We start from the raw sequence: 19,755 nt of genomic DNA on the forward strand, positions 1-19,755 counted from the left end.
AAGCAAGGAAGGAAGCAAGGAAGGAAGGAAAGAAGGAAGGAGGAGGGAAGGGAGGGGAGGGGAGGGAAGGGGAGGGAAGAGGAGGGGAGGGGAGGGAAGGAAAAAAAAAGAAAAAGATACACCCTAGGAGTAGCTAGGTAATTGTGTGAATAGAGTACCAGACCTGGAATCAGGAGGACCTGGGTATAGATCTAGCCTCAGGCACTTCCTAGCTGTATGACCCTGGGCCAGTCACTTAATCCTGTTTGCCAAGCCTTTACTGCTTTCCTGCCTTGGAACTGTTATATGTATTAATTCTAAGACAGAAGGTAAGGTTAAAAAGATATACTCTTCCAAAACTCTTTTCCAGTAATGAGTTTCGCTCTGCCAAACCTCCTTTCATTGAAAACCCAAGTTTATTTTTCAGTTTTCCTATCTATACTCAAGAGACAGTGTATATAATAGCACTGCTAATGAAACGTTAGATTTAGAACTTTAAAAAAAATCCTTAGTTCAAATTTCCTATCTGTGATTCTTTAGCTATGTGACTCTGGGCAGGTCAATTAATTTCTCTGAGCCTCCATTTCTCATCTGCAAAATGAAAGGTTGACCTTGATAACATCTGAGGTCTCTTTCAACTCTAAATTTATTATCCTATTTTCTGTGCATTGATATTCACATATCTAAGGCCATGTCTTATTTACAGCCCTCTGCCTCGTTCTTTTGTTCTGTGAATTATTGACTTTCTCCTACCAAATCTATCTGATAGCTAGTGTTCTCCAAATAGGCCCCAATATTCTCAGTTTAGGGCTTATTTTATCAGACTGACATCTACATATCTTTTCCATTCCTAACAGCACCTATTGTTCTAAAATCTTAAAGCTTTCTCTAGAAAGCCAAATTTCAATTCTTTTTTTTTTTTAATCCTCACCTTCCATTTTAGAATCAATACTTTGTATTGGTTCTAAGGCAGAAGAGGGTAAAGACTAGGCAATGGGAGTGAAGCGACTTGCCCAGAGTCACACAACTATGAAATATCCGAGATCAGATTTGAACCCAGGACCTCCCATCTCTGGGCCTGCAAATTTTGATTCTTTAACCATCTCTGTCTTCCTTTCTTCATTTTCTATCACTTCCTTCTAAAATACCAACCTTCACTTGGAAGACTGATACAAATGCCACTTGGGTTTCCTCAACTCCTTATCTGTAATCCTACCTTACTAATACCTAGTATTATCAAATACTTAAAGCATGCAGAATTTCAGAGCTGGCCACTTAGTCCAGTGCACACAAGAAGAATCCTTAATAAAACATATCAGGCATGTCTAAATTGGCCCTAAGTTACCTTGGCAAAGGGAGCTTCTTCAGATGGGAATTTCCCAAGCCAAGGAAATCACAGGTCCAAGCATCAGCCCTTATAACACTTATCTGTAAGTCAACTTATATTTAGCCCAATGATCTATCCTCTCAGGATCCTGTTGGATTCTTCACTCTGTGTGTTGTCCCTTTCAGCTTGCAAATGATATTCACCCCCAGTAAGAGAATGGCTGATTTATCCCAGCATTCAAAGTATCTTCCTCTTGTTTAGAAAGCCAGAGTTTGTGATTAGAAGCTGAAGCTGCTTCTGCCCATTGAGAAGCCTGGATTGTAGTAGTTGGGAGCAGCTCCATCGCCAATGTGTCCTGGAGAAGGTCCCCTTGACTGTCTTTTGGCAGACACTGCTATAATCCATCTGAATCTCTGGAGGAATCTTCCTTCTCTGAGCACTTATTCAGTGCTCAACAGTCTGAGGAGGTTATTCCATTGATGATGGCATTTTGGAATAGATGTGACATCATCATGTGGTCATTGATGTCTCTTAAGTAGTTTTAGAAGCTTTAGGAGAAAATGATTTGCAAAAAGGTCTGTTTATTAAATTTGCTCTAAGAGACCAGACTCAGGAAAGGGACATGCTGACTTTTTTAAACAAAAAGCAATTTTCAGAAGAAGGAAGACGTCTTTAGGAATCATACCCAGCATCCTTATTCATTACTGCACTCTTTCAGGAAGCTAATTCTCCTGTCTTCTGCACTGTCAGCTTGCCTTTCAGGACTGCACCTTGAGGGTGGGACCCCTCTTCTATTGGACTTGTCATCATTGTTTTTATCAGTCATGTCTGATTCTTTGTGACCCCATTTGGGGTTTTCTTGGCAGAGATACTGGAGTGGTTAGCATTTCCTTCTTCAGCTCATTTTACAGATGAGGAAACTGAGGCAAACAGTTAAATAATTTGCCCAGGGTCACACAGCTTATATGTGTCTGAGGTCAGATTTGAACAAGAGTCTTCCTAACTCCGGGCCTGATGCTCTATCCCCTCCATCGCCTTGCTACTGCTTACATCACATTACCTTAAATGCATCTTTCCAACCCTTTACCTCCTGGAATCCCTGATTTTCTTTACAACTCAGCTCAAGCTCTTATCTTCTTCATGAGGCCTTTCTTGGTACCCCGTACCCCCTGTCTGCTAGGGAGCCCCCTCCAAAATTTTTTTAATTTGTTTTGCACATCATCCATATGTACTCATATGTTTGCGTGTTTTTCCTCCATTGCAGTGTCTACTCTTTTTCTGAAAAATCCACCCTTTGATATACATGTTTCTTCCCTATTTGAACATCCACCCAGTGAGGGCAAAGACTTTCACTTTTTTCCTTATGGCCAGGTATATAATAAATATTTAATAATAAATATTTGTTGACATTAGCTAATACACTGAAGGCTACACTGTAAATTGATCCAACCATTCTGGAAAGTAATTTGGAACAATGGTAAAAGGTGACTAAAATACCCATACTATTCTACAACAGTGGCAACAAGAAAAGTCCTATATATCCCACAACATTCATGGCAGGACATTTTGTCCTAGCAAGGAATTTTAAATGCCCATGGAATAGAAATGACTAAGCAGATTTTGGTGCATGTGTATAAGGGAAGATACTGTAAGGAGCACTGAATGTGAAGAAGACAGAGAAGAATGGGAAGACTCACAGAAACTGATGAAAAAAGGGAAAGGTAAGCAGAGCCAGGACCACAACAACTATAACAGTGTAAATGGAAATAACAACAATAACAAAACTGAATGCTGTTAAATAATAATGACTGAGCTCAGCCTTTAGAGATAAGCTATGTGAAGGCATTTCTACTCCTGCCACATTCACACACATCCACACCTTGGAGAACAATGGGTGTGGAATACTGTTTATAATGTCAGTCTTTTTCAGTATATTGATTCATTCTGTTGAACTGTTTTCCTTTTTTATTCTTAACTGTAAGAGCTGGCTTTCTGAGTGAAGGAAGAGTATATTGGGAAATGGGGGTGATATAAAAATAAAAGATAATAAATATTTTTAACCATCATTTTAAATTGTACTTTATTGCTAAGTTATCAGCAATTACTTTATTATGCCTACTGTGCAAGAGTCAGTACTAAATATTTGGAATACAGAAATAAGAAGGAAACCAATTATCCCAGTAATGAGTGGCACTTAAATTCTGACCAAAAAAGATACTAGTTTGAACCTTTATTATTAACTGTACTTTCCTTTATTGCTGAGTTAAATTTAATTTAATAAACATTTAATTGTGGCAGGTAGCACAAATGGATAGAGCATCAGGCCTGGAGATAGGGAGGATCTGGGTTCAAACCTGGTTTCAGATACATCCTAGTTGTGGGACCCTGGGCAAGTCACTTAACCCAGTTGACTGGCCCTTGTTGCTCTTCTATCTTAGAAGTGATGTTAAGACAAAAAGTAAGGATTTTAAAAAATAAAGATAAACATTTTATTTATTAAGCACCTGCTACATATAGGACACAGTGCTAGATACTTGGAAGACAAAGAAGGAACTCAGTTATCTCATTCCAAGGTAGCCAAAAGATGGCACTAAATCCTGGCCCATGTATATTTTTATTTCCAACTTCCCTGCAAAAAGCACCAGTTGGTACTAGATGGTAAACAGTTGATCCTTACATATATTGACTGTCATTTTTTTATATTCTCTGTTTGCTTGTGTGTTGAATAGCTGAAGAAGCAGGTATTGGAGACACCCCTAACCTGGAGGATCAAGCAGCTGGAGATGTTTCCCAAGGTCAGTGGACAGTGCTCTACTAGGAGATAGAAAAAGGGGTGAGGGGGGTGATCAAGAGAACTATATCATTACCTGGGACCAGGCAGAGCAAGGATATGGTGGAGGTGTCCCTTTGGATTGATTCTCATCTTGAATTCTTAAGACTAGTTCTTGATTACTCAAGGAACCTCTCATGTTTTAATTTGGAGAGTAGCTTTTTAAAATGATCATCACTACTTCTAATGCTCCCTCCAGGTAGTTGCCATGTCGTCACAAAGCAGCTGCTATATTTCTACAGCTTTAGGAGATGGGGAATGGGGACTGCCCTTCAAAAAAAGTGAATCTTCTGTGTGAGGTGGTATAGGAGGCACTTTGTGGAGTCAGTTTTGTTTGATCCTAGAGAAAGATTGATTCCCGGATCCCCATTGGACTTTATTTTGGAATATGTTGTGTTTCTTCTATGAGCAAAAAATGTATGTCTGTAGAAATTCAGTTGTGTACTTACAATACCCTGCCCAAATCCCTAGAGTTTGAGAAAAGCCACATCATATAATCAAGCATTAGAAGAGTTTCTATAAATCAGTTTAGAATTTCTCTAGAACCTATATGTCAGGGTATTAGGTCATATTGTACAGATATGAAATAGGCTGGCTTTACTTTAGAGTTTTCTAGAATGAATTAACTCAGGCTCTTAACAGCCAACTGTGAAACCTTCTATATTACAACTAGACTGGAAGGAATTACAACTAGGACTAGAAGGAAGCCAGTCATACTTCAGAAAACAATTATTTATTCAGCAAGCATGTATTGCTTAATAAATTACCCCCTATGCACAGGTCCTTATAGGATCATAACTCTAGAGCTAGAAGGCACGTCAATCCAACCTCCTCATTTTACAGAAGAGGTAAGATGAAGAAACCAAGGCCCAGGGACTTGCTCAAGTTCCCATGGGTCATATTAGATGCCAGATTTGAATGTAAGCTCTCAAAATCTAGAGCCATTGGGGAAATTCAAACCACAGGAAGACATTATTAAGCCTGGGAGGAATTATGCCACCTTCCAGTGGAAGAGATAAGGATCTATTAGCATATGAAAGAGTTTGGATTCCTCCGGAAAGTAAACAGATGCTGAGGATGCTGAAAGATCTCCTTCCCTTTGAACCTACATTGTCCAAATCATTCACTGACTTTGCTCTCCAGGTAAGACTATTCAGGAAAGGCAATACTTATCTTTTTCCAAGGCACATGCTGCATGCATCATCAAATCCCCATTTTTCTCTAAAAGGTCTGATCCTTGAACTCTCAAACTTGAGGTTACCACTTTACAGTGGCCAAAGCTGTTGTCTTTCTTCTCTCCCTAGAGTGCTGGATTCTGGTAATCTGTTGCTTACTACATTACACCTCACCTCCCATAGAGGAGTTGAAAGTTCATGAATACCATCCACAAACTACCCTTTCAGGTGGAATGGATATCCCTGCCATGGGCTTTTGTAGGAAATATATTAGATTCCTGGTTTCTGGCATCCCTTAGACACAGAATGTGCACTCTTATACTCTCTTAGGTCGCCTGTAAAAGCAGGCAACTATATGTCACTTGCCTCTACTCTAAAAAGCCATTTCTGATTTCAATGGAGAAGAAAATGTGAGATTATACAGGTTTCTGTCACTGAGAATATAGGTCCTCTGTCCTTGGTCAGTCTTCTGAATAGGAGAAAAGAAAAAAGGAGTTCAAGAGAAGGTTGAGCTGGTCTACTTACACCTTTTTCTCTTGAGTCCTTGCCTTGGAAGCAGCATTAAAAAAACCCAACAGGAATTCTGTATCCTAATGCCAATGAGTTTTCCACACTCTACTTGGTGAGGTGCTCCTCAGGTGCCTACAAACCAATTCATACCCTGTAATCTCATCAGACTGATTGGGGAGTTACCAGATTGATTAGGGAATCCCTAATCAACCTTCTCCTCTTTAAACTTCAATTTCCAAAACATATGATTTGTTCAAATAAAGTCTTTTGCCTTATTTGTAGATGAAACTATTTGATGAGACTGAGTATGAGGCTTGTTAAATTGAAGCTTTCTTGTGATCAAAAACAGATTTTATTGGGGCAGCTGGGTAGCTCAGTGGATTGAGAGTCAGGCCTAGAGACCAGAGGTCCTAGGTTCAAATCTGGCCTCAGACACTTCCCAGCTGTGTGACCCTGAGCAAGTCGCTTGACCCCCATTGCCCACCCTTACCACTCTTCCACCTCTGAGCCAATACACAGAAGTTAAGGGTTAAAGAAAAAGAAAAAAAGAAAAAACAGATTTTATTTACCAAGGACTCCTCAGCCCTTACTAATTAAAATGTACAAAGAAAAATAATGGTACACAAAGTTAACAAAATTGTTTGCCGTTTTCTACTATAAATAGCTTTGGTTCAACTTTTAGCCCTTCATAATCATAAATTGTAGACTAGAAAAGGGTGTCATGGTCTAGGATTGAGATGACTTGGATGAATTAGATAGGAAACACTGGCACATTTCCTCCTTATGCTTAAAGATATATAGATATATAGAAAGATAGCCAGAGTTAGATCTATCTGTCTATCTGTTTATCCATCTATCCATCTGTCTATCCATCCATCCATCCATCTGTCCATCTATCTATCCATCCTTCCATCTGTTCGTCTGTCTATTTATATCTATGCTTAGATATATAGATATGTAGACATAAATATCTCTACTTAGATATCTCTACTTAGCTATATAGATAGAAGTCACATGCACATTTCCTGTTCATGCTTAGACATTTAGATGTATCTGCACTCAGGTATATAGATAGGAAATACTTACACATTTCCTGCTCATGCTTCCCACTTGCTGGGCACAGAGACCTTTCAGTAGGATCAGGTCTCCATAGCTGCTGGGGAGAACAGGGCAAGCCTATGACATGAGTAACTGAGGCCACATCAGCTCTCCTTGACCCTGTGCTTCATTCTGATGATGGTGGTGTTTGGTATGCATTAAGCATCTCACAGTGTTCTGAACATTGGATCATGCACATGCCCGGTTTGGTCCCCCCCTCCTGGAACATCAGTATACACATTATATAACCTATTGATTATTCCTTAGGGTTTCTGGGCCAGTGGGTAAACCTTATCCTATGGACCTCCATTCAAAAAGAATCTCAAACAAGCTGTCCTGACTCAAGTGACACATATCACAGTAGGGCAAGCAGTCTAGGTCTGCTCAAAGGTTAAATAAAAAAATGAACACGGATTTGCTGCCATCCTGTACTATATAGGAAAAATGCTAGGCATTCATATTCCATGGAAGATATTCCTACTGCTCATATTAGTTTCCATCCCTCATAATGACTTCAGCAGCTAGCAGTCTATAAACATCCAGCCATGCAGACGTGACTTTCTTCTCTTTTGCCATCTACATGCCCATGCTAACATTTTGCCATCACTGCCTCTTCAAATGCAGAGGAGTTCAGAGTCTCAGCAGAGTGTCAGAGGGAAGAGTCAGAGAGCCTGGATTTCTCAGCCAATAAGATTAAATCTCAAATGCCTCAGGTAAGCATGGAAGAAATTTTTCAGAAGCCCCAGACACCTTTGAGGAAGAAAGAACCTGAAGAACCTGGGATGACTGTTCCCCTGGCCTCTCAAGATGATTCAGTCTCCTCGGAGGCACCTAGCCTGGAGGAAGATATTAAGGAGACATGCCCAGCTTTAAGGCAGATAAATGGAGACAGAACTGAGCAGAGCTTGCCATCTCTCAAGCCCTCTGTGCTGAAAAGCTCAAAGCCATCAGGATATGATCATTTCAGAGTCGGGGGTGAAGGCCATGAGGTCTATGAAAGCTTTCTTAGTGAACCAGGACCTTATGGGGCTGAGGCCATTGGCCAAGATGCCATTAATATGCCCGGGGAGCGAATCTCACATATGTCAGCAGGGTCTATACAGTCCCAAAGCCCTGGGGATTACCCATTGGTACTGCCTGTGAAAGAAAGGTCTGGAGTATGGGAAGATGATGAAGACCGTGACATCGATGAATCCTCACCACAAGATTCACCTCTCTCTTCTCAACTTTCCCCAAGAACAGAGAGCTTACAACCTCAAGAAGTATCTTTCCCATCAGTGGAAACTGTTAGGATCTCTGGTTTACCAGTGGAACATCATATCAAAATTCCCCTCCCTGATGATTTCCTCTCCAAAATTCCCTCAGAGATGCCAGCAACTGAAAGTAAACCACCTGAATTAAGCCAGGTAGGAACTGAAGGCAGCGATGGACTCTCTAGTTTGGAATCATCTGAGAGTGTGTTCCAAGTGGAAATCAAAGCTAATATCCCAAAGGAGCAAGAGTTTTCAGAGTTGGGCCCTGAAGACACAGTGAGTGGGGAGCCAGGGAGCCCAAGTGCATCAGTGGAAAAGGATGCAAAGACACCGGAAAAGCACTCTCTCCGTTCCCCATCTGGGAAGCCAGTCAGTCGAGTTCCTCAGCTAAAAGGTGTGTGCCTTGCTCCACTCTCCCAAGCTCCTGCATTTCCTAGTGCCTTGTGCCAAGGCAAGGCTGCTGACACCGTACCAATGAGCTTTCCAACCCTTCCTTCAAACCTGCTGCTTAAGAGACTTCCAGGGGTGTCCACTGTGAGCAGATAGATGGCGCTGCTGCTTTCACCCTCGCAGGGTTCCTGAGCACCCCCTGCTCCTCTCTCATGCTTGCCAGCCACTTTGCATGTGCACCACCACTTAACAGTTAACGCTTACTTCCCTTTTTTTTTGTTCTTATGGGTCTTTGACTCTGGCCACTCCACTAACTCTGGGAGACTGGTGGTTAGTGAGTTGGGGGCTGTCTTCCGCAGAGGAGACATCGACATTTGTCCATCTCAGTACATGGGCATGGAGACATGGGGTGGGACTAGTTATATGTTTATTTTGCTGTCGTCCGTGAAAAAATACATCAACCACCAAACAGATTGTTCATGAGACTTGTGCAGTCAGTTGAGCAGAAGCGCCGAGGTAGCTGGTGGCCTTGAGAAAATTTGGACATCAGGCCAAAGCACTCTCTTATGGCAGGAAGGAAGCCTCCCAGGGAGTTCATATTCTTCCTTTTTTTAAGGGGCTTCCCTCTGCTTGGTTTGAGGCTCCCCCAGAATTTGATAGGATCCTACATAATCACTCATTCATCCATTCAACCAAGTATGTGTTGAGATGTATATAAGACCCTTTCCAAGATACTGTGCAGCAGTACACACCCAGAAAACCAAAGACAACAGTCCTCACCTTCAATAATGCAGTCATGTCTGCAAGGAAAGGAGAACATAGCACAGAGGGGGAATATTGGTGTTGAAAGGACAAAGGAAAGTCAGAAGGACTTAGAGAAGAAAGTATATGAAATCTCTGAACCGTCATCCTGTTTAGTGTCCGCGTGATTCAGGAAAGCATTTATTGAGTGCCCATTATATACAAAATGATGTGCTAGGTGTTAGAAGACAGTCCCTAGCCTCCAGGGACCTGGCAAGCGATATGACAAGGGGCCTGGATGACCTAGTAGAAGCTGGGATGACATAGTACGACTGAAGACCAAACAGAAACTTGAAGAAGTAGAGGTTACTTTAAGTGGGAGCAGAAGAAATGAAGGAAAGCTTCAGTGAATTCAGATTGCCCACCTGAGCTAGACCTGAAAGAATAGGCAGAGATAGGAATTGAACAGGCAGAAATGATGTAAGCAGGTGGGGAAGAAGAAAAAAGCATTCCAGAAAAAGAGCAGGACCAGAGAAAGCACGGAAGTGGGAAAGGATAGAGTGCTTTGCAGGCAGTAAGGCTGGAGAGGTTGATGAGATACAGATTGTGGAGGGCCTTGAATGCCAGGAAGTGGGAAATCTCAGAGATACCATGCATATCTAATTGTTAAATTTTCATGAGCCATCAGCCTTCACCTCTACATATGATAATTAGCCAGCAGGATTGAGTTTAAAGGACACACAGATAGGTAGCAAGACAAGAATCAAAATACTATTTTTCATATAAAAGCTAGTTAATTAAAACATCTCAATCAAGATCTGAGGTGGAGTTGAATGAAGGGAGAGATGGCGTTTAAGTTTTATTCCATTTTAATTCTTAGGAAAATAATAAGAGTAATAAAAATAAAAGCAACTTGCCGACATGGCACTTGAAAGTTTGCAATGTGCTCTATATATTTTCTCATTTTGTCTTCACAATTACCCTGGGAATCAGGTGCTACTATTATTCTCATTTTACAGATAAGGAAACTGAAGCAGGTAGAAATTAAGTTACTTACCCAGGATCACTTACCCAGCCAATAAGTGAATGAAACAGGGTCTGAACTCATGTTTTCCTCAATACTCTAAATGATTCTTTGTTTTTATTTTTCCTGAAAAGAAGGAAATTGGAAGGGACAGATGCACTTGCTATTCCTTTTTGTTTCTCTTGCAACCTTAATTTGGCTATAGTTCAACAAATATTTAACAATGTATCTATGTACAAGGAACTATATTTGGTGCTAATGAATATTTTATATGACCCTGGCACATTAGGAACCCATGCTATGGAACTGACAGATTCTAAAAGTAAAGAATATCACCAGGTTGGTGACTTTTTTTTAACTTGGCTTTGGGGGTTTCTGGACAAAGGAAGCCAGTACCTTGTCCACCATCTTGGCCATATGAAGGAATATATGTAGCAGGAATGCTCAAAAACATGTCAACAAACTGATATCAGCTTGACTGCTCCCTCCTCCAAGACACAGAAAGACAGTGGCACTAGGAACTGATGGGATGCTTACTCCCAGTCCCAGCCTTCCCTCTGTAGGAAGAGGCAGAAGGAAAGACAGAGGCCTGCCCTCCCCCACAATCACAGCCAAAAGTGAGCCATCCTGGTTTGTATTATTTACTTTCTGATTAGGTCCCTCTCTGCCTCACACAATCATATATGTCATTTGTCCAATTATAAGCAAACAAACAAAAATCAAGCAGCCACCAGATCCTTTTCTAGTATGATTAAAGATAGCAGTGGATAGACATTTGGGAAAAGATTTTTGGCTACTTTGAGAAATCAGAGACACAAATCTCCTTCAGCACAAGGGGAAAGAACTCACACTCTGTTTTGAAATCGTACAAGCAAGAGAACCATGTTATGTTCATACCCTCAGATAGATGCAAGGCTCACCATCATCCCCTTAACCTCTCTGAGATGATCCTTTGAGATAAATGCAAACTGAGCCCAGAAAGGATAAGCCCCCCATGAGGTGCTCAGAAACCATGCCACCATTCTAGTATAAGTGAGGTGCCCCTCCATCCCTTAGATGTGGGTGCTGGAGTTTCCTTGCACCTATACATCCTACACTATAGGAATATTATTTATTTTTTTAAAACCCTCACCTTCTATCTTAGAATCAATACTGTGTTTTGGTTCCAAGGCAGAAAAATGGTTAGGTCTAGACAATGAGAGTTAAGTGATTTGCTCAGGGTCACCCTGCTAGGAAGTATCTGAGACCAGATTTGAACCCAAGACCTCCCCTCTCTAGGTCTCGCTCTCAATCCACTGAGCTACCTAGCTGCCTCTAGGGATGTTCTCTGCTCCATCCTGAGTGGAATGTCCCTTTACATTCACACATGGGACATAGCCCTCCAATTACACTTGCTGCAAGGAAAAGGAGGCAGGAGAATTGGTAACCAGCAATCAGTCACAGCTCATTCTTGGTCATTGGCCATCCTTCTGTTCCCTTCAAGATAGGACACAAATGCCTGGACTCCCTCTTCCCAGAAACTCCCAAAGCCAAGCTCAAACCCATGTCGCCAAATTGGTGAACTCTGGTACAATCTACTTCTCTGCTTATAGATGTTGACAGCGAGCAGGTCCAGTGGATAAAGCACCAGACCTAGAGGCAGGAAGACCTGAGTTCAGATGTGGCCTCAGACACTTCCTAGCTGTCACAAGTCACATAACCTCTCTTTGCTTCAGTTTCCTCATCTATAAAATGGGGGTAATAATAGCCCCTACCTTCCAGGATCAAATGAGAAGATCAAATGAGAGGATCATTGTAAAGTCCTTAATACAGCATCTAACATATAGTAAATGCTATATAAACGTTCGCTATAATTATTATCTTCATCGCATCACTCTAAGTAGGCTGCCCAGGAGGCTGGAGTGGCACGTTATAAAAATGAAATAGCCCTTGCCTTCGAGGGGCTTTGCATTCCAATTAAGAATGACATTATCCAGAGCACTTGTGATCTGTGGTAGGAGGGCTAAAGGAGACACGGAGAGTACTTGGTGGTGTTTAGGGGTTACCGTGGAGGAATAACCTTTCTGGACAGAAGTTCCCTGTGTTGATCTTCTAGGCCTTCATTTAAGGTTCAAAGTGTATTAGATGGCTGCACCAATGATAACTATAGACCTGCTGCATGTTCCTGACATCTGGCCAACCTGTTCCTCCCCCTCTGTTGTCCCAGAGTGGTTACACACCTCCTTGCTGCCAAAGTAGGAGACCTAACAGGCCCTTTAGGTTTCCCCTGAACGTTGTCCAGTGCCACCCAAATGAAGCATGTGCCACTGACCCAGGCAAAATGCAGCTTACTAAGTGGCCCTTTTATGGACCCACACACATGGACTGTGTAACCCGGAACTTGGGCCTCACATTCAATCTTATTTTCTATTTCCTCAGCTCGTAAAAGCAGTGTGGCTGGAAGTGATGAGAAAAAAGCCAAGGTAAGCTGATTGATACATATGTGGAAATTTGGGATGAAAATTCAGTTGATCCTAAAAATGTTTTTCAAAAAAACTTTTCAGTAAAAAAATTCAGGAATATGTTGGGCAAAATATTAGTAGTATTATTATTGTTGTTAAAAAGTTAAAACAGGGGCAGCCAGGTATTTCAGTGTATAGAGCATGAGGCCTGGAGATAAGGTCCTGGGTTTAAGTCTAGCCTCAGACACTTCCTAGCTGTGTGACCCTAGGCAAGTCACTTTAACCCCAGTTGCCTGACTCTTACTGCTCTTTTGCCTTGAAGTCAATATTTAGTGTTGACTCTTAAGACAGATGGTAAGGATTAAAAAAAACCAGACAGTAAGAGTTTTTTTAAAGGAAGGAAAGATAAAAGAAAGAAAGAAATAGTTGGTATTTAGCATGGTGCCTCACATGTATCGTCCAATTTGATCCTCACAATCCTATGAGGTAGGAGGTAAAAGTATTGTTATTCCCATTCTACAGAAGCTTTAGAAAATTGTGACTGAGGTCACAAAGCTAATAAGTAGCAGAGTCAATATAAAAAATTCAGGACTCTTTCCACTTTTATCTATTCCGAAGTAAAGTTTAAAACTTTTCTCCACAACTACTGGCAAAACACCTATGCCAGCATCCTATCAAAAAACTGTTAATGCTCACAAGAGTGAAAGACAATTAGCAAATATATGGATTGTGTTTCTGCTTGTGGTTTAATTATTTGCTTGTTCAAGTGTTTGGAATTTTAGGAAACAAAAACATACTCAAAATTCTACAGGTATGTTGAAAATTTCACACATGTTGCATATTTGTCATACCACGGAGCCAAGGCTCAGCAAACACTTTCATGTGTAAAAATTGATACAAAATAATATAGAATAAACTACTAAATACTTCCATGATAGAGAAGCAGAAATGGGGAAGAATTAGTGCTGACTAAGTGGGGCTAGTCAAGGAGGGCTTCTTGGAGAGAAGGTAGGTCATGTGCTAAATTTAGAGAAATGGCAGTTGTGAGTTGATGGGAAGGCAAAAAAAGGATATCCCAGGGAAGAAGCAGAGTAAAAGCAAAGGCATAGAATTGTAGGAGAATATAATGTGTCTGGGACAAGCAACAGAATGGTTTGGCTATTCCAAAAAATAATGAGGATTATATTGTGAAAAAAATGCATGAAATAAAAAAAGCTGATAAGTCAAATGCCAAAATGGTTAAACACCAAACTGAGATGAGATTTATTCCAGTAACAATAGGGATCACCTGAAATTGCTTGAGCAAGGGAGTGACTCGCTAAAAATGTGTTTGCATCATCTAGTCCTCACGAAAGACCACATAGGTCACAGGAATTAAAACAAAAAGGGATGTTAGGGGTCATCTAGTCCAATCTCCTCATTTTGCAGATTAGGAAACTGGAACAAGAGAGAAGTGACTCCCCCAATATCACATCAGGTAGTAAGTAGCAGAGCTGGGATTCTCTATCTCCTTTTGGGATTTGGGAATTTGAAAAATGTGGATTTGGTATTTCAAGGCATAATTTTTCTGTTCAGTTCATTCATTTATTCAGCCAACTATGTTATTGAATGATCTACAAAGAATTATAAGATGAGGTCCTTCTTTACAGTGAGTTGACAGTCAAGTAGTAGGTTGAGACACAATCGTAATAGAAAGTAGAATGTGAAAGTGAAATAAGTTATAAATTAAGCGCAACAGTTTTTCAGAGGAGAGATAACACTTCCATCCAGGGAAGGTCAAGGAAGACTTCATTGAAGAAAAAGCATTTGAGTTGGGACTATGTCCAGCTTAGTATATCCAAAACAGACCTCATTATCTGCCACCCCAATCCATACATCCCTCATCTGTCACCGGGGATATTAATAGTCTCCTAATTGACCTTCCTGTTTCCAATCTCTTCCCCCCTCCTAACCATCCCTTACACAACTGCTAAAATAATATTAATAAGACTTAAATTACCATGTCATTCCTATACCTTCTCAAAAACCTTCAGCTCCTTTTTCCTCCTGATAAAGGCAAAAATCATCAGCTTAGTGTTTAGGCTTTCTACAATTTGGCTCCAACCTATTTTTAATACTTTGTTTCTTATGAACTTCCCTTCGTGAAAGCTGTATTCCATCCAAACAGGACTAAAAGCCATTTCCCCAACTCATTATGCCATCTCATGCCTCTGTGTTGGCATTTACAGAGATTGCCCCTCCCTCTGGGAATGCAATTTTTCTTCATCTCTGCAACTCAGAATGCCAGTCTTAATTCAACACTCAACTCTGGTGCTATCTCCTCAATGAAGAGTGTCAAAGACAGAAAGAGAGAACAGAGATAGAGAGAATTGTTAAAAGAAAGATAAATTCAAGATGTAAACAAAGTCAAAGAACTTGGGCTAAGCCAGATGCCTAGGAGGAAGTCTTGGGGGGAGTCTGTGGATAGACTAGTTTCAATGTAGTAGAAGCTAATCTAATCACAGGGACAAAGTATTGACTTAAAGAGGAAGAAGATTAAAAAAAAATCAAAAGAAAGAAATGGAGAAAAATGAAAGCCTAACAGTTATAATATTTATGAAGGACTAGAAGGGTTAAGGGTTTCCAAAAATCTGAAAAACAATCTGAAAAATCTAAAAAACAACAAAGAGCTATTAATACTATTTAAATTTAAAATTAAAAATCAGTGAGAATGACAAATGGTCTAGTTTGACTGGAGCATAAGGTTTGTGGGAGATAAAGCCAGAAAGATCAGGCTTGAGACCAAATAATAGAGGCTCTCAATTGCCAGGATAAGGAGTTGGGACTTTATTTTGATAGGTAATTGGTGGCTACTGAAGCTTTTTTTTTAAACATTTATTAATATTCATTTTTAACATGGTTACATGATTCATGCTCCTACTTTCCCCTTCACCCCCCGCCCCGCTCTCCCCTCACCCATGGGCTACTGAAGCTTTTTGAGGAAAACTATAGCAAGATTAGAACCAGTTTCAGAAAGATTAATTCAAATACATGTGTAAGATATATCTGAGTAGTGGGAAACCAGAATCAGAGAGACTAATTAAAAGGATATTATTAGAGGTCCTGGATTCAAATCTGGCCTCAGCCACTTCCCATCTGTGTGACCCTGAGCAAGTCACTTGACCCCCATTGCCTACCCTTACCACTCTTCTGCCTTGGAGCCAATACACAGTATTGACTCCAAGACGGAAGGTAAGGGTTTAAAAAAAAAAAAAAAAAGGATATTATTAGGGGCAGCTAGATGGCTCAGTGGATTAAGAACCAGGTGTAGAGACAGGAGGTCCTGGGTTCAAAACTGTCCTCAGACACTTCCTAGCTGTGTGACCCTGGACAAGTCACTTAATCCCCATTTCCTAGCCCTCACCTCTCTTCTGCCTTGGAACCAAAATTGGTTCTAAGTATTGGTTATTGTTTTGATTCATTAAAAGAGGGAAAGTAGGTTTATTGTTTGTTTTTAGGCTATTATGGGGATCAGGTAGGTGGCACAGTGGATAGTCAGTCCTGGAGTCAGGAGCATTTGGGTTCAGTCTGGCTTTGGACACTTCCTAGCTGTGTGACCCTGGACAAGTCACTTAATTAATTCCCTTTTGCCTAGTCCTTGTCCTTCTGTCTTAGAGTTAATATAAAGACAGAAGGTAAGGGTTTGGTTTTTTTAGTGGATATTTAGGCAAGAGGTAATGAGGACAAACACTAGGACTATGGCAGTGAGACCCAGATGGAAGAGTCCTGGCTCTGCCACTAGTTAACTATGTAACCTTGGGAAAGTCACCCACATCTAATCCCTATCCCCAGAGGCTCTGGTACTCTGGACCTCAGCCTCCTGATCTGTTATATATATGAAAGGATCATCAATTTAGATGATTCTAAGGTCTTGTTTACCTCTTTGGCATTCAATGGTTATGTGTTTTCTGTTACCAAAAATAACATCAGCAAGATTTATTGAGTAACTGGATGTTGGAGTTGAGGCAAAGAGAAGTCAAAGATGACACTATAATGGTATGCTGAGAAGAGCACTCAATATATAGTCAGAAAACCTACATCTGAAACTTAGCTTTGCTCCCTTGTTGCCAGTATGCCCTTATACTCATCATGCAATATCCCTGAGCTTCACTTTCATTCCCTATAAAATAAAGGTGTTGGGGTAAGATGATCTCTAATATCCCTTTGAGCTGTAAGTTCTCCCTTCCTGATGACCCTATTATTTTGAACCTGAGTGACATCAAGAATGGTGGTACCATTAACACATAAGGATTTCAGGAGTAGGAATAGACTGTTGAGGAAGAATGTATGTTCAGATTTGGACATGCTAAATTTCAGGTTTCAGAGATACATCCAGGTGGAGATGTCCAATACAACATTAGAGATACAAGATTGAAAGTTGAGATTCGGAACCAGCACTGGAATATAGGTTGGAGTATTGATTTTATACATAATTGAAAGTCATAGAAGTAGATGAAATCATCTAAGGAAAGAGTGTAAAAAGAGCAGAGATCTTGAAACACCAGAAAAATTAGAGGATTTAAAGTGAATTTAAAGTTGGAGGAGTGGAACAGTTAAGGAAGGAGAGAATCATCACAGATGGAAGAGAAATGGACCAATAGTACCACTTGGAGAGTGCATTGTTATGGAAGCCAAGGCAGGAGAGAATTTTTTTAAAAAGAGGAATTCACGTCAGACACATAGAGGTGATCAAAGTAGGCGAAGATGAGAAAAGGCCATTGAAGTTGTGAGTAACATCAGAGCTCTTGAGAATAAGCATGCTGAGATAAAGGTCCCGGGAGCTGATTAGATTGAATAGCTGAGGCTATGGGGCTGGATATTGAAGTAATCAAGGATGAAAATAAGGTATAGAGAGGAGGACTGTGTGCCAAGTGCTTAAATCAGCAAGGAAACATTGGTAGATAGTGGAGTCAAGGTTGGAGAAAAGCTGATGGGAACTCTGGGGCACAGTAGATACAGCACCAGGCCTGGAGACATGAAGTCCTAGGTTCAAATCTGGCCCCAGACACTCCCTAGCTGGGTGATCCTGGGCAAGTCACTTAACCCACATTACCTAGTCCTTACCGCTCTTCTGCCTTGGAACTAATACACAGAATTAATTCTAAGATGGAAGGGTTTAAAAAAACAACAATACATGTAAGCATATAAATACAATAGTACCTAGATAACTGTCATTATATCTATAAAATGTCCTGGCTGGAAGAAACCTCAGAAATTGTTTGGTTCAGCACCCTCATTTTCTATATGGAAAAACTGAGGCAGAATCTCTTACCTGAGGTCACACAGCAAGTTAATGGCAGAGCCAAGATCAGAACTCAGGTCCAGCATTCTTTCCTGTGTGCCCCACTGCCGTTCCCATGAGTCCATCTCTGTAATAGCCGAGGGCAGCAAGTTCACAAGCATGCATTAGTTTGTGACTAGAGAGATAAGTGAGGACGTCATGTAACTATGTAAAACGCTAGACACATTTCAAGGTTCCCTCATTCTCCATCTCGATCATGAACCCCCAAAACAGAGCCCAGACCCAGCATCCTGCTGATTGCTCTGAGCCATGCCATGCCCCTGAGTCATAGCCTTTCTTTAACAACCTCCATCACTCATTGACCCTTTTTGGTTTGCTTTCTTTTCATGTACTGATTTTTGTTCTGATTTTATTTTATGTTCGCATTTAAGCTATCTACACCTTCCTCTGCTCAAACCTTCCTGAAAGGTAGACCTACCATTAACCCTAAAGGACCCTCTCCTGTTAGCTCAGACCCTTCGATCACACCCTCCAGCCCACCTGTGTCCTCAGTACCAGGTTCCTCTCCTAAACACATCTCTTCTGTCATATCCCATACTGGCAGTTCTGGAACAAAAGCAATGAAATCCAAGGTAAGGAGCCTGGCTTTGCACAGGGTCAAGCTATGCTGGTGGGTACAGTTGGCTCATTCACGAACTATTGCATTCTGATCCTTGGGACTATTTTGGGGTCTATCTCTGTCACTTGTCCTGTGCAGCCAGATTAACCTGAGGCTGAACCCAAGTCCCAACTCTGAGTAAGTTAATGGAAAAGCAAGTTATATTAGAGGAGTTAAAGTTAGTGTTTTAACGTTAACTGAGTCCTTTATTATATTTTTTTTTTGGTTGGAGTTTTTTGGGGTTGTTGTTGTTTCATCTAAATAAGGAAGAATATGAAAATAAAATTTAACTGAATAACATGGTATTTGATTAAAATTGTGCACATAAATTACTTGGGAAAGAATTATATATCTTCCTGGTGTTTGCTGGGAAAACTGAAAAATAGGCAGAAATTAGGTTTAAACCAACAAATTTTGCCTTTTACCACAACGAACTTAAAATGGATACATGATTTGAATGTTAAAAGTTATACCATAAAAAATTAGAAGAGGCCCAAATACCTTTCACAGTTATGGCTAAGAGGGTGAAATCTTAATTTAGAAACAAAGGTAGAGAAGCAGTCCTGAAAAAAAATAAAATTTACATGAAATTGAAAAGCTTTTGGTAATACAAAGAAAATAATTAATTGGGAGAAAATGGCTCAGATAAGAGTTTGATATTGAAGATATACTAGGAACTAACCCAAAACCAAAGCCATTCTTCAGCAGATAAGTAGTCAAAGAATTTTTTTTTGTGAAAGTTTTTTTAAAAATTGTAAGTTATAGAAAACCACTTGAAAGAGTTAAGTCCCAAATCACTAATAACAAAAGAGAAATGCAAATCAAAATAATTCTGAGGTTTCACCTCACCTTTAGCAAATTGGCAAAGATGAGAATAGTCTGGGTTAGAGAATTTGGAGAAAGACAGGATGACTCTACTAATGTTAGAGCTGTAAATTGGTCCAAACCTTCTGAAAATCAATTTTAAATTGTCCTTAAAAGGTGACTAAAAGTGATTCAGAGATCCTATTGCTAAGCATATATATCCCAAGAAGGTTAGATATAGGAA

The 19,755-nt window shown here is 40.4% G+C and overlaps 1 protein-coding gene across 4 annotated transcripts in view; it reads left to right on the forward strand.

The window, feature by feature from the left end:
- The window catches only part of MAPT (microtubule associated protein tau), a 92,545-nt gene that overhangs the window by 27,657 nt on the left and 45,133 nt on the right, over positions 1 to 19,755 (forward strand). For 3 of the 4 annotated variants that reach the window (XM_044676998.1, XM_044676999.1, XM_044677001.1), the window contains 3 exons: positions 4,036 to 4,101; positions 4,546 to 4,557; positions 12,746 to 12,789. In XM_044676998.1, the coding sequence (XP_044532933.1) occupies positions 4,036 to 4,101; positions 4,546 to 4,557; positions 12,746 to 12,789 (122 nt within the window). The remainder of the gene's footprint in view (positions 1 to 4,035; positions 4,102 to 4,545; positions 4,558 to 12,745; positions 12,790 to 19,755) is intronic. The other variant, XM_044676997.1, reaches the window with a different exon arrangement.

The sequence above is a fragment of the Gracilinanus agilis genome, chromosome 4 (assembly GCF_016433145.1).
Source record: "Gracilinanus agilis isolate LMUSP501 chromosome 4, AgileGrace, whole genome shotgun sequence".
Taxonomy (NCBI): domain Eukaryota; kingdom Metazoa; phylum Chordata; class Mammalia; order Didelphimorphia; family Didelphidae; genus Gracilinanus; species Gracilinanus agilis.